At 41.3% G+C, this 12,927-nt stretch overlaps 1 protein-coding gene across 1 annotated transcript in view; it reads left to right on the forward strand.

The window, feature by feature from the left end:
• The window catches only part of LOC143788784 (uncharacterized), a 170,038-nt gene that overhangs the window by 60,659 nt on the left and 96,452 nt on the right, over positions 1–12,927 (forward strand). Inside the window, exons 4-6 of the mRNA XM_077278669.1 lie at positions 1,829–1,915; positions 2,808–2,894; positions 11,487–11,561. Coding sequence (XP_077134784.1) covers positions 1,829–1,915; positions 2,808–2,894; positions 11,487–11,561 — 249 coding nt within the window. The remainder of the gene's footprint in view (positions 1–1,828; positions 1,916–2,807; positions 2,895–11,486; positions 11,562–12,927) is intronic.

The raw sequence follows: 12,927 nt of genomic DNA on the forward strand, positions 1-12,927 counted from the left end.
GGACAATGCATTCAATGAGAATACTTCATTCATTCATATCTAGGATGTGTTATTTGAGTGTTCCCTTTTTTTTTTTGAGCAGTATATATATATATATATATATATATATATATATATATATATATATAGTAGAAAGTAAATTGCAAAAAGTAAAATAAGGTAAAAAAACAGCTTTGGTTCCACTGTATTTTTGATAATCAGCCTGGCAAAATTCACAGCTTGGGACGGCAACCCTCAGCTGTCAGCTTCAGCAAGGCTAGTTATCAAGAATAAAGGGGTCACCACACTGTATTTTCTAATTATTTCAATAAATAATAATAAAGGAGTGGAATTCTTCCCATTTTTGACAACTAGCCTTGCTAGCACAGACAGTTGGGGGCTGGACATCTAGCCTTGCTAAAGCAGACAGATGGGGGCCTGGTATTCTCAAACTGATAAGGGACCATGGATATTGCCCCCCCAGCCTAAAAATAGCAGCCTGCAGCCACCCAGAAAAGGCACATCTATTATATGTGCCATTTCTGGTGCTTTGCCCAGATCTTTCCACTTGCCCTGTAATGGTGGCAAGTGGGGTTCATATTTGTGGGGTTGATGTCACCCTTGTATTGTCCGGTGACATCAAGTCCACGGATTACTAATGGAGAGGCTTCTACAAGACACCTATCCATTACTAATCCTCTAGTTGTATGGTTAATAAAGACACGGCCAGAATAGTCTTTTATTTGAAGTAAAACAAAACACACTTTTACTTTTGTATTTAAACACAAACACAGTTATGCTCACCTAACGCCTAATTCCACTTAATTCTTCGTCTCCTGTAAGTAAACAAAAATAAAAAACAACAAAATCCCTCCCATATCTGTTGTACTGTCTCATGCCATAATTCATGACAGGGGGATAAACAGTTTTCAACCTGGAAAGTGCCAAGATGCGACTGTCCAGGCTGAGAATCACTGCAGCTTCAATGACCGGCGGTGACGTCATCGAGGTTACCTCTGGTCACAGAGGCTGCATTTTCAGCTGGACTGAACTGCGTTGACCTTGGTGAGATCCCTGCTAGCACTGTGAAATTCTCATGGTGCAGAGGCGAGTTCACCGCAGTTCAAATTCACCGCAGTGAAATTCTCTTGGTGAACTGTGGTCTTTTGACAGTGTGGGAACTGCGGCTCTCTGATCTGCGGTAATGATTTCAACACCGATCAGAAGCAGTGTTTGCCACTCTGTCATGCACATGACAGCGTGACAAACACCTGGTGTTTGGGCAGTCGAACCCGAACAATAACACAGACTTCCTGGTGAAGTCCATGTTCAGTGTCCGTGCCCAAATAGTAGGTGTTTGGTACTGACACCGAACTTTACTGTTTGGGTTTGCCCACCTCTACACAAGTCTTATTAATTTGGACCTATGTTGTTGGTTGACAGCCTTCATATTTCACCTTCTGATTTTTAGTTTCAAGTTTTACACTTTCCTTAATTTTCTTTCACCAATTGACACATTTTACATTCACAAAATGCTTTCACTTGTCACGTATTACTTTTCTTCAATTGTATTGAATTTTCCAGGCAAGCTTTAACAAATTTCATCGAACCTATGCTCTGTGCATTTTGGCAAAGCAGGCCGTGGAGTAAAAATGCCAAAAGCTGCAAAACCATTGTGCAATCTCAGGTTGCACAAAACTTTTGCACTATTTCAAGAAAACAGCCAAACACATCTGAATGAACCAGGCCTCATGTGATTAGTTTGGGATTATTTTTTGTATCTTGGATTGTAAGTGATTTCCACAATTTGCAACTTGATTTTTTTGTCAATTATTTTTTGATTTCTCAGAATGATGATCAGAAAATGGAGCAGGTTCAACCACAGTATCAATCCAAGGACAGTAATCTTTTGAAAAGAGTCAATGCATTAGAAGTTGTAAGTACACTTTTGTCCATTTAATGAAGAATATCTTTTTAAGGAACAGTGGATATTTTGAAGCACTATGCAGTAATTTATTGTAAAAATAAATGGATAAGCAACAATGTGCTAACTAACAACATGCAGTACTTTGGCTTTGTGCTTTGTACTTTGCATAATTTTTTACATACTTTTTGACATAAACATAAAAAACAAGTTAAACATCTGTGTACAATTATAAATGAATGATGATGAAAATATAGTTTAAATATATTTAAAGCTTTTGTCAAACATATGCAAACAAAGCGCATATGTGTACAAAGTGCTATATTTCTAGACACAATTGTTCAATGCTGTTGAAAATGTTTGGTAACTTACACTTGTTTAGTCAGAAAAAGTATACTGTACCTAAAAGGAAGGATACATTTAAAGGGAACCTGTCACCTGAATTTGGCGGGACCAGTTTTGGGTCATATGGGCGGGGTTTTGGGGTGTTTGATTCACCCTTTCCTTACCTGCTGGCTGCATGCTGGCCGCAATATTGGATTGAAGTTCATTCTCTGTCCTCCGGAGTACACGCCAGTGCAAGGCATTATTGCCTTGCTCAGGCGTGTACTCCGGAGGACAGAGAATGAACTACAATCCAATATTGCGGCCAGCATGCAGCCAGCCGGTAAGGAAAGGGTGAATCAAACACCCGAAAACCCCGCCCATATGACCCAAAACTGGTCCTGCCAAATTCAGGTGACAGAGTCCCTTTAAGCATGTTTAGATCTTTTGTTTAAATGTATAATTTTTGTAAAAAGAAACTTTTAAAGCTATTGCTTTTTTATAATAAATTGTCAAATATTTTGAAGAAATAATCTGTGAAAAAAAATTATGTCTATATTTATTCTAAAATATATTTTAGAATATAAAATCAATGACAAAGGCACTTTCAAGCCAAGAAGAAGAGATTAAATCTCTGCTGGTCCAGCTAAAATCTAATGGAATAAAGGTATGCATATATATTTATAATTGTTTAAACTCAATAAATCAAACAGTAAAATGAAATAATTATTAAATGGTTTATTTCATAAAGATGTAAACTGATCGGCATAGGTTTGACATTTTTAACCTATAATAATCGTTATTACTGAAAGAAGTAACAGTATGTAAAGCCAACAATTTCCCATGCATCAGTGCCTGCAAATGAATTTTGGCATTACATCATGGCTAGACAAATGAATCTGATACTGCAATACATACAGTGGTATGTAAAAGTTTGGGCACCCCTGGTCAAAGTCACTGTTATTGTGAACAATTAAGCAAGTTGACGATGCATTCAGCAGACAGTAGAAGAAACATCAGACTTTGCTACTAGTTTAAGAGAGATCATCAGGGTAGCGGTTCAGGAGTCTCTGAGATCCCTTTCCCAGGAAAGTGTCCATAAGATGAAAAAAAGAAAGGCTAGATCCCTGGACGGGTATAGTAACTCAGTTAGTGAGAAAGATGTCTCCATATCATCTGCTTCAGCTTCCTGGATCAAGCCGTTCCAGCTTCCCTATTAACGGGGTAGATAAACTGGTAAAGGTGGCTAGAAGTACTATGGTGATTTTCGAATCCAGGCCAGAAAGATCAATGAGAATGTCATCTTTGGGGTCTGGATCAGAAGACACGAAGGTCTTTTTCCCTAAACAACAAAATCCACTCTCTCATTCATCGAGAGCGGAAAAAAACAGAGAGGAAAAGTTCTTTCCTCCAGCCTTCAAGAGGAGGTATTCTTTTAAAGAGCCTGCCTTGTCTTTATGGGATAAAGCCCCAAAACTGGATACAGCAGTGGCTAAGGTGTCTAGAAGGTCTTCATTAGCCTTTGAGGACATGGGAAATCTAAAGGATCCGCTAGACAAGAAAGCAGATACTGTCTTAAAAGCACCTGGGACATGTCAGCAGGATCTCTAAGACCGGCGATGGCAGATACATGTACGGTCAGGTCTGTATTGGTCTGGGTGGATTAATTAGAAACCCAGATAAAGGATAAGGCTTCCAGATAGAGCATTTTAGCTACACTGCCAATGATGCAGGGTGCCACAGCCTTTCCGTTGGATGCCTGGGCAGGTTGGCAGCAGAGGGCACAGGCCTTTCAAATGCAACCCAAAGAGCTCTATGGCTAAAGTGCTGGCCAGCGGACAACCAGGCGCCAGGTCAAAGCTATGCACCATCCCATGTGAAGGGGAACACCTTTTTGGGCCAGTTTTGATGAACTACTGAAAAAAAAAGGTGTAATAATTATTATGGATTACTCAGGAGCCTTTTGCGTGGAGCAAGACACTACAGAACACAGTTTATGAGTGGTAAAGGCTATATTATCACACAGTGTTTAAAACATGTGCAGGGAAAGCATCAAAGTCCATGTCCAGAGTCTGTAGGTAACCTCAGAGGAAAATGCAATCAGCAGAGCAATCTGTGAAGCACATTTGAGGTTGCTTGAAAACAATGAAGTCCTTGTCTAGTCAATGCACAGATAAATATATATAAGGCAGTTCAAATTATATATTTACTCATCCAGTAAGTCTCAGGTATTTAAGTGCAGAGCAGCAATCAGCTTACGTTTACAACAAATGCAGATGAGAGCAACACGAACAGCTGGAAGCAGAAGGAATATTGGAAACTGGAGTATGCAGCAAAAACTCTGAGAGCAGAGTGACAGGATATCCAAAATGGTTCACAGAAGCAGGTAGAATGCCAGGATGCCACCAGGGTCAGGAGCTGGACACAGGCAGAATACTCTAGCACAGACTAAAGGCAGGGGTGTAGTTATAAAGCAGGAAGACACAGGGCACAAGGGACAAAAGATACCATCTTGAAAGAGGGCAGGAATGCCCAAAAGGTAATTAGAAAATATTCAGAGTCCTGACATTACTCCCTCCTTAGAAGCGGCCTCAGGATGATTCTGGACCCGGTTTCTCAGGGAATCTATGATGAAAATGAGAAATTTTCTGTTGGGCATTGATGTTTTCCACAGGTTCCCATGAATCTTCTTCAGGAAGATACCTCTGCCATCTTATCAGATATTGGAGCCGATTTGTTGTGGATTCTGTTTGTGGGCTCCCTCTGGTGGTTACTGCTGGTACTGGGTAACTTTGGTGGGTTGCGGCCTTTGGTTTCCACCTGTCCATCAGAGGCTGGGTGTTTCCTATTTTACCTGGCCTTTCTGTCATTCCCTTGCCGGCTATCAATGTATTCAGATGTGCTCTGTTTGGTTCCTGCCTACCTGCTCCCAGATCTTTCAGGATAAGCTAAGTGCTGATTTTCAGTTGTTTGGTTTTTTGTCCAGCTTGCTTATTATGTCTCTATGCTAGCTGGTAGCTCTAGTGAACTGAGGTTCTCCCCATGTGCCATGACTTGGCACATGGGTTCTTGTAATCTCAGGATGGTTTTTTTGATTAGGGTTTTTTGCTGACCGCTCAGCCCCCTTTTGTATTGTTCTGCTTTCTAGTTTACAGCGGGCCTCAATTTGCTGAACCTATATATATCATCTCTATGTGTGTGCCTTCCTCTCATTTCACCGTCAATACATGTGGGGGGCAACTATACCTTTTGGGGTTCATTCCTCTGGAGGCAAGTGAGGTCTTATTTTCTCTGCAGTACTAGTTAGCTCTTAGGCTGGTGCGTGGCGTCTAGAACCAACGTAGGCACGCTCCCTGGCTATCTCTAGTTGCGTTTGTCAGACGTAGGGCAGCGGTCAGCCCAGGTTCCATCACCCTAGAGCTCGTCCGATATTTTGTATTACTTTGCTTGTCCCTTGCTATCCCTAGCCATTGGGATTCATGACACCGATTCCTGCGAATCCTAGAATTTATAATTTCTTCCACCACAAATAGTTTTTGCCCATCAATCATCACAGGCTGCAGAGGTGGCACAACATATCCCTGGAAGGTATTAGGAGATATGGACTTTAGAAAAGAAACATGGAAAACTGGGTATGCCTTCATAGTCTTAGGCAACTTCAGGTGGCAGGCCACAGAGCTCACAATACCATTGATCTTCAAAGGGCCGATGAATTTCTCTCCTAGTTTGTCTGTAAAGTGCTGTGGAATTAATAGCGCTATATAAATGAGTAAAAATAAATAAACAGCAAGGGTTCTGGCCTTCCACAAAATGTCGGCAGAGCCCCCGCAGCACCAAACACCCGCAGCGGCACATCCGAACACCCCCTCTACCCAGCCTGCGGCCTGCAGCATCATCCCACTCCTGCCTCCTCCAGCAGTGACCCTGGGACCACGCTTTACCACAGCCACCCCTCCCCCGGTAAGCAATAAGCAATAACATAGTAACATAGTTATTAAGGTTGAAGGAAGACTTTAAGTCCATCTAGTTCAACCCATAGCCTAACCTAACATGCCCTAACATGTTGATCCAGAGGAAGGCGAAAAAAAACCCATGTGGCAAAGAGTAAGCTCCACACTGGGGAAAAAAAAATCCTTCCCGACTCCACATACGGCAATCAGACTAGTTCCGTGGATCAATGCCCTATCAAGGAATCTAGTATATATAACCTGTAACATTATACTTTTCCAGAAAGGTATCCAGTACCCTCTTAAAGGGAACCTGTCACCCCGTTTTTTCGGTATGAGATAAAAATACTGTTAAATAGGGCCTGAGCTGTGCATTACAATAGTGTAGTTTGTGGACCCCGATTCCCCACCTATGCTGCCGAAATACGTTACCAAAGTAGTCGTTTTCGCCTGTCAATCAGGCTGGTCAGGTCGGATGGGCGTGGTGTCTTCCCCCAGATCTTGCGTAGTTTTCCGTTGGTGGCGTAGTGGTGTGCGCATGTCCAAGGTCCCGAATCCTGCACAGGGGTGTGAAAATAGCAGCGATGTCCGTTATTCCATTGGCGGTCGGTGGGCGCGGCCATCTTGCTTTGGCCGCGCGTGCGCAGAAGCGGCGCTCTGCTGGCCGCGGCTTCAGGAAAATGGCCGCGGCGATAGCCATCTGCGCACGCGCGGATGCCCGCGGCCATTTTCCTGTTATATTATATTACCGTCATTATACTATTTAGCACTGTATACAGTTGCGCTCAAAATTTTACATACCCCGGCAGAATTTTTCCTTTCTTGGACTTTTTTCAGAGAATATGAATGATACCACCAAAACTTTTTCTCCACTCATGGCTAATGGTTGGGTGAAGCCATTTTGTGTCCAACTACTGTGTTTTCTCTTTTTAAAACATAATGACAGCTCAAAACATCCAAATGACCCTGATCAAAAGTTTGCATACCCCATTTCTTAATACCATGTTGTTCCCCCTCTAACATTAATGACAGCTTGAAGTCTTTTGTGGTAGTTGTGGATGAGGTTCTTTATTTTCTCAGATGGTAAAGCTGCCCATTCTTCTTGGCAAAAAGCCTCCAGTTCCTATATTCCAATTCCTGGGCTGTCTAGCATGAACTGCACACTTGAGATCTCCCCAGAGTGGTTTAATGATATTGAGGTCAGGAGACTGAGATGGCCGCTCCAGAACCTTCACTTTGTTCTGCTGTAGCCAATGACAGGTCAACTTGGCCTTGTGTTTTGGATCATTGTCATGTTGGAACGTCCAAGTACGTCCCATGCGCAGCAGTATTTGCTGATAATGAGCTGCATTCATCTTTCCTTCAACTTTGACCAAGTTTCCTGTGCCTTTGTAGCTCACATATCACCAAAATATCAGCAATTCACCTCTGTGCTTTACAGTGAAAATGGTGTTCCTTTATGGTTGTGGCCAAAAAGTTTAATTTTGGTCTCATCACTCCAAAATACCTTGTTCCAGAAGTTTTGAGGCTTGTCTCTTTGCTGTTTTGCATACTGTAGGCGAGGTACTTTGTGGCATTTGGCAGTAATCGCTTTCTTCTGGCGACTTCACCATGCAGCCCATTTTTGTTCAAGTGCCTGTGTGGAGAAACGGGGTCAGTTGGTGCTCTCATCCGCTGGCCCGGCTGTCTTTAGCAAGACTGCATGGACCAGGGCTCTTATCACTGAACGCCCGCCCTATCTCCCGGTGGGCAATACACTACACAGACAAAACAGGGTTAAGGTAAAACAGTGTGGCAATACTTTATTGAAAAACAACACACAATAGCAAACAGAAAAATCTCAGCAATTACCCCAAGATGGTGCACATTACAGAGCCTCACCCGTCCACTGACTCGCCGAGATAATGGTAGATGTTATGTCAGAGCTCCCAGGGTCACTACTCCATCTGTGGTATGCACGCAGAGAGGAGGTAATGACAAGCGTAGGGAGATATCCAAGAGCAGTCCTGTGTTCTTCAGCTGGGTCCGACAGACCCTTGGCTAAGATCCTGAAGAGTCTCCTACCAGACGAAAAGAAGTCTCTTTAATACCGGAGGCCTGTAAGCTATTTTTAGAATTACCCAGGGTCCTTCAGTCCAACATCAAGATAAGGTAAACAATGGTGATGGGATCAAGTAGCACTATTTGACCATTCAATCTATTAGTACAGTCTTTCCCTCTCTGCTTTCGAAGTCACAAAGCTGGTTCCAGAATATAATGCACTATTAGCATATCAGCACACATCAATAAACAAAGCTTAGCACACCCTATGTACAGTCACTATTACAGACTTACACAGTATGTTAGATAGTATATCAGTTGGCAAGTCTGTCTTCTTGACCCTCCAGCAATAAACACTTAAGGTACCGTCACACTTAAAGACATCGCTAGCGATCCGTGACGTTGAAGCGTCCTGGCTAAGCGATATCGTTTAGTTTGACACGCAGCAGCGATCAGGATCCTGCTGTGATGTCGCTGGTCGCTGAATAAAGTCCAGAACTTTATTTGGTCGTCCGATCGCCGTGTATCGTTGTGTTTGACACCAAAAGCAACGATACCAGCGATGTTTTACACTGGTAACCAGGGTAAACATCGGGTTACCAAGCGCAGGGCCGCGCTTAGTAACCCGATGTTTACCCTGGTTACCAGCGTAAAAGTAAAAAAAACAAACAGTACATACTCACCCAGCGTCATACCTCCCCCAGCGTCTGCTTCCTGACACTGAGCGCCGGCCCTAAAGTGAAAGCACAGCGGTGACGTCACCGCTGTGCTGTTAGGGCCGGAGCTCAGTCAGTGTCAGGAAGCAGACGCTGGGGGACGCGAATGTAAGTATGTACTGTTTTTTTTTTTTACTTTTACGCTGGTAACCAGGGTAAACATCGGGTTACTAAGCGCGGCTCTGCGCTTAGCAACCCGATGTTTACCCTGGTTACCCGGGGACCTCGGCATCGTTGGTCGCTGGAGAGCGGTCTGTATGACAGCTCTCCAGCGATCAAACAGCGACGCTGCAGCGATCGGCATCGTTGTCGCTATCGCTGCAGCGTCGCTTAATGTGACGGTACCTTTAAATTCACAAGCCAATATACAGATAAAAAGTCAGTTTTTTTGGTTTACAAAAACATGGTTGTCTGGGAAATTAAGATACAATCTGGCTTCTTCACAGCCTGCTTATTGTGCATCTTTAAACAGCCACACCGCTAGTTTTCAGAGAGTCCAGTATTTCAGCTGATGTTATTTGTGGGTTTGCATCTCGAACAATTTTCCTGGCAGTTGTGGACAATTTTTTTTTGGTCTACCTGACTGTTTTTACAGAGACCCTGATGTTCCATTTGTTAATCCCAGTTTGAATGCTGCTGACTGGCATTATGAATTCTGTGGATATCTTTTTGTATCCCTTTCCTGTTTAATACAGTTAAACTACCATTTCCCATAGATCCATTGACAATTCTTTTGCTTTCCCCATGACTCACAATCCAGAAATGTCAGTGGCTGGATGAAAAGTGCAAGAGTCTGTTTGGATACCAGAAACTCACTCAGCTTTTATGCACCCTCACTGATTACAAGCAAACAGATCAGAGTTGAAGATGTTACCTTTAGTAACCAGTCAAACCCATTTACGTCAACTTCTGTGATTGTTATCAGGCCAAAATCACCATGGTATGTAAACTTTTGATCAGGGTCATTTGGATGTTTTAGGTTGTTATTATGATTTAAAAAGAGAAAACACAGTAGTTTGACAATAAATGGCTTCACCCAACCACTAATCATGAGTGGAGGAAAAGTTTTGGTGTTATCATTCATATTCTCTGAAAAAAGGCCAAGAAAGCAAAAATTCTGAAACGGAATGTAAACTTTTTAGCACAACTGTACTTACAATTGCTCACTTTGCCTTTCTACACTCATAATTCTTCTATTTTTCATTATGTCTATGACATCATGTGATTATAAACAGTTTACCTGAATCCTTCTAAGCTCTGTGTAGAAGCAAGAAGTGTGTTCTCCCTGTATGAGTCATCATTAGAACTATAATTCTTCATCACTGCAAAGTCCATGGCAGGGGGGTGAAGCAGAGCAGCTGAGTCACTAGTTGAAAAGGGGAAAGAATTTTGTTTAAGGAAAATAGACTTTAACTTTTAACTCTTCAACTTTCTATGACTTGCTTGCCCAAATACCTAAATGTCTTAGGATGTTTGACCCTACTGACAGTTTCCCTTTAATCCATGATACAGTCCTTTCAAGGCACAGAGTACAGAGATTTCTTGTCTGTGCTTTGAATGGAGTAAAATGTTTTAATCAAGTAAAGCCCTGAATGCAGTATGCAGTAGGCAGGACTCGGTCAGAAGCTTTATGAGCAATGTGCTCTGAATGGTGATTTGGGGGCATAATTTGTAATCTTCAGCTAGTGAATGACTGGTATGTGTACAGCTATGTAAAGAGCGCAGAATCAACAGAAATAATATAGATTTCACAGATAAGAATAGTAAGCTTATCAACTAGAAGATGGTGCTTGGAATTTTACAGCACTAGAGTACTTTAGAATAAATTATTATATTACAGGCCTCATTGCTCCACTGCAAATCATAGATTGGACGTGATGCCAGTGACAGCACATGAAGCATTATAGTCAGTAACAGTACCTCAGGATAGCTCATACTAAGCGAAGTTGGACAAATGTTAGAATTGAGAAACTGAATAGAAATATATCCATCTTGAGACTGCATAGGAATCTCAAGATGGTGCTTTGTAAATGGAGTGAGCAGACACTTAGGGTAAAAGTAAGGAAGCTGTGGGATGGATACAGCTGTGGCAAAGAAGCCAGAGCACCCATTCTCTTGTGAGATGCATTCTAGAGGCACACAGGAAGAGCTTGCAAGAAATTCAGGTTGTATACAATGATAGACCAAAAGGATTGCTGCAGGGGGCTAAAGGAAAGCTAAAACGTAAAGGTAGCAGTATGTTTGTGGACTCTTTACAGGGACGCCGGAGTTGTTCATTCTGCTTTTAAGAGGCCGAGAAGCCTTTATTATAGCTAACTCCGAGGTCTTTTTTTACTTAAAGGTTGAATTAAAAAATCAGTTTATCTCTGTAGAAAATATTAGAAAAATCAGGAGAATTGTACAAATATGGTATAAAATAAAAATATCAGACAACATAAAAATGTATTAGTACTGTATTCTATTCTCAGATTTCAAAGGGTCAACTTCATTTGCAGATGAGCATTGTAATTTATAGAGTAATTTGTATTTTATTACATTTTATTACATTTTTCACAGTACGAGAAAGCACTGGAACGACAGTTCAACAATATGACCACAGCACTGAACAGCCTTCAAAATCGCCTGGAGGAGGTCAGTACAATTTTCTGTGCATGTTCAATTAATTTAATGGAAATTACATGCTTTTTGCTGAAAATGTAATACAGTCTACAATGGATCTACAAAAGCATAAAATTGCCTAGTGTCTTGTAATAAATACTTCCCATTAGAATTCCAATTGTTAGAAGTTCTATTCTGAAATGGTACATAATGTAACTAATTCAACCCTACATGATCTATTTTCTAAATGAGAGGTGGTTTCAAAGTATAAGGTTTTAAAGCAGGGTATTACTTTACATTGTTCAAACTTTTGGAAGTTGAAACCTTTCCTCCAAGATAAAGTGACAAAAAATATACCTTTTTATAGCAGGAATGATGCAAGTGTGTTAGGGTATAGTTAACTCAACCCATGTAAAATCCATATTGGATATCAATATTTTTAAGCCCGGCTGTATTCTAATTATAAGTTAAAATTCTGTATTTTTCCCAATTGACATTACATACATTAAGTCCCTCCTTAGCACTCAGCTGATACCCCAATTAAACAACCCCTGGCAAAAATTATGTAATCACCGGCCTTGGAGGATGTTCATTCAGTTGTTTAATTTTATAGAAAAAAAGCAGATCACAGACATGGCACAAAATTAAAGTAATTTCATATGGCAACAATGTTGCAAAATATGACATGAATCATGGCTCCAACACAAGAGATGTCAATTGAAACAAAGGAGAGGATTATCAAACACTTAAAAGAGGGTAAATCATCACACAATGTTGCAAAATATGTTTGTTATTCACAGTCAGCTGTGTCTAAAATCTGGACCAAATAGAAACAACATGGGAGGGTTGTTAAACGCAAACATACTGGTAGACCAAGGAAGACATCAAAGCATCAAGACCGGAAACTTAAAGCAATATGTCTCCACAACCAGAAATGCACAACAAAACAAATGAGGAATGAATGGGTGGAAACTGGAGTCAACGTATGTGACCGAACTGTAAGAAACCGACTTAAGGAAATAGGATTTACATACAGAAAAGCTAAACAAAAGCCTTCAATAACACCTAAACAGGAAAAAACAAGGTTACAATGGGCTAAGGAAAAGCAATCGTGGACTGTGGATGACTGGATGAAAGTCATATTCAGTAACGACTCTGCATTGGGCAAGGTGATGATGCTGGAACTTTTGTTTGGTGCCGTTCCAAGGAGATTTATAAAGATGATTGCATGAAGAGAACATACAAATTTCCACAGTCATTAATGATATGGGGCTGCGTGACAGGTAAAGGCACTGGGGAGATGGCTGTCATTACATCTTCAATAAATGCACAAGTTTATGTTGATATTTTGGACACTTTTCTTATCCCATCAATTGAAATGATGTTTGGGGATGATAAA

This window comes from Ranitomeya variabilis, chromosome 1 (genome assembly GCF_051348905.1).
Source record: "Ranitomeya variabilis isolate aRanVar5 chromosome 1, aRanVar5.hap1, whole genome shotgun sequence".
Lineage (NCBI taxonomy): Eukaryota > Metazoa > Chordata > Amphibia > Anura > Dendrobatidae > Ranitomeya > Ranitomeya variabilis.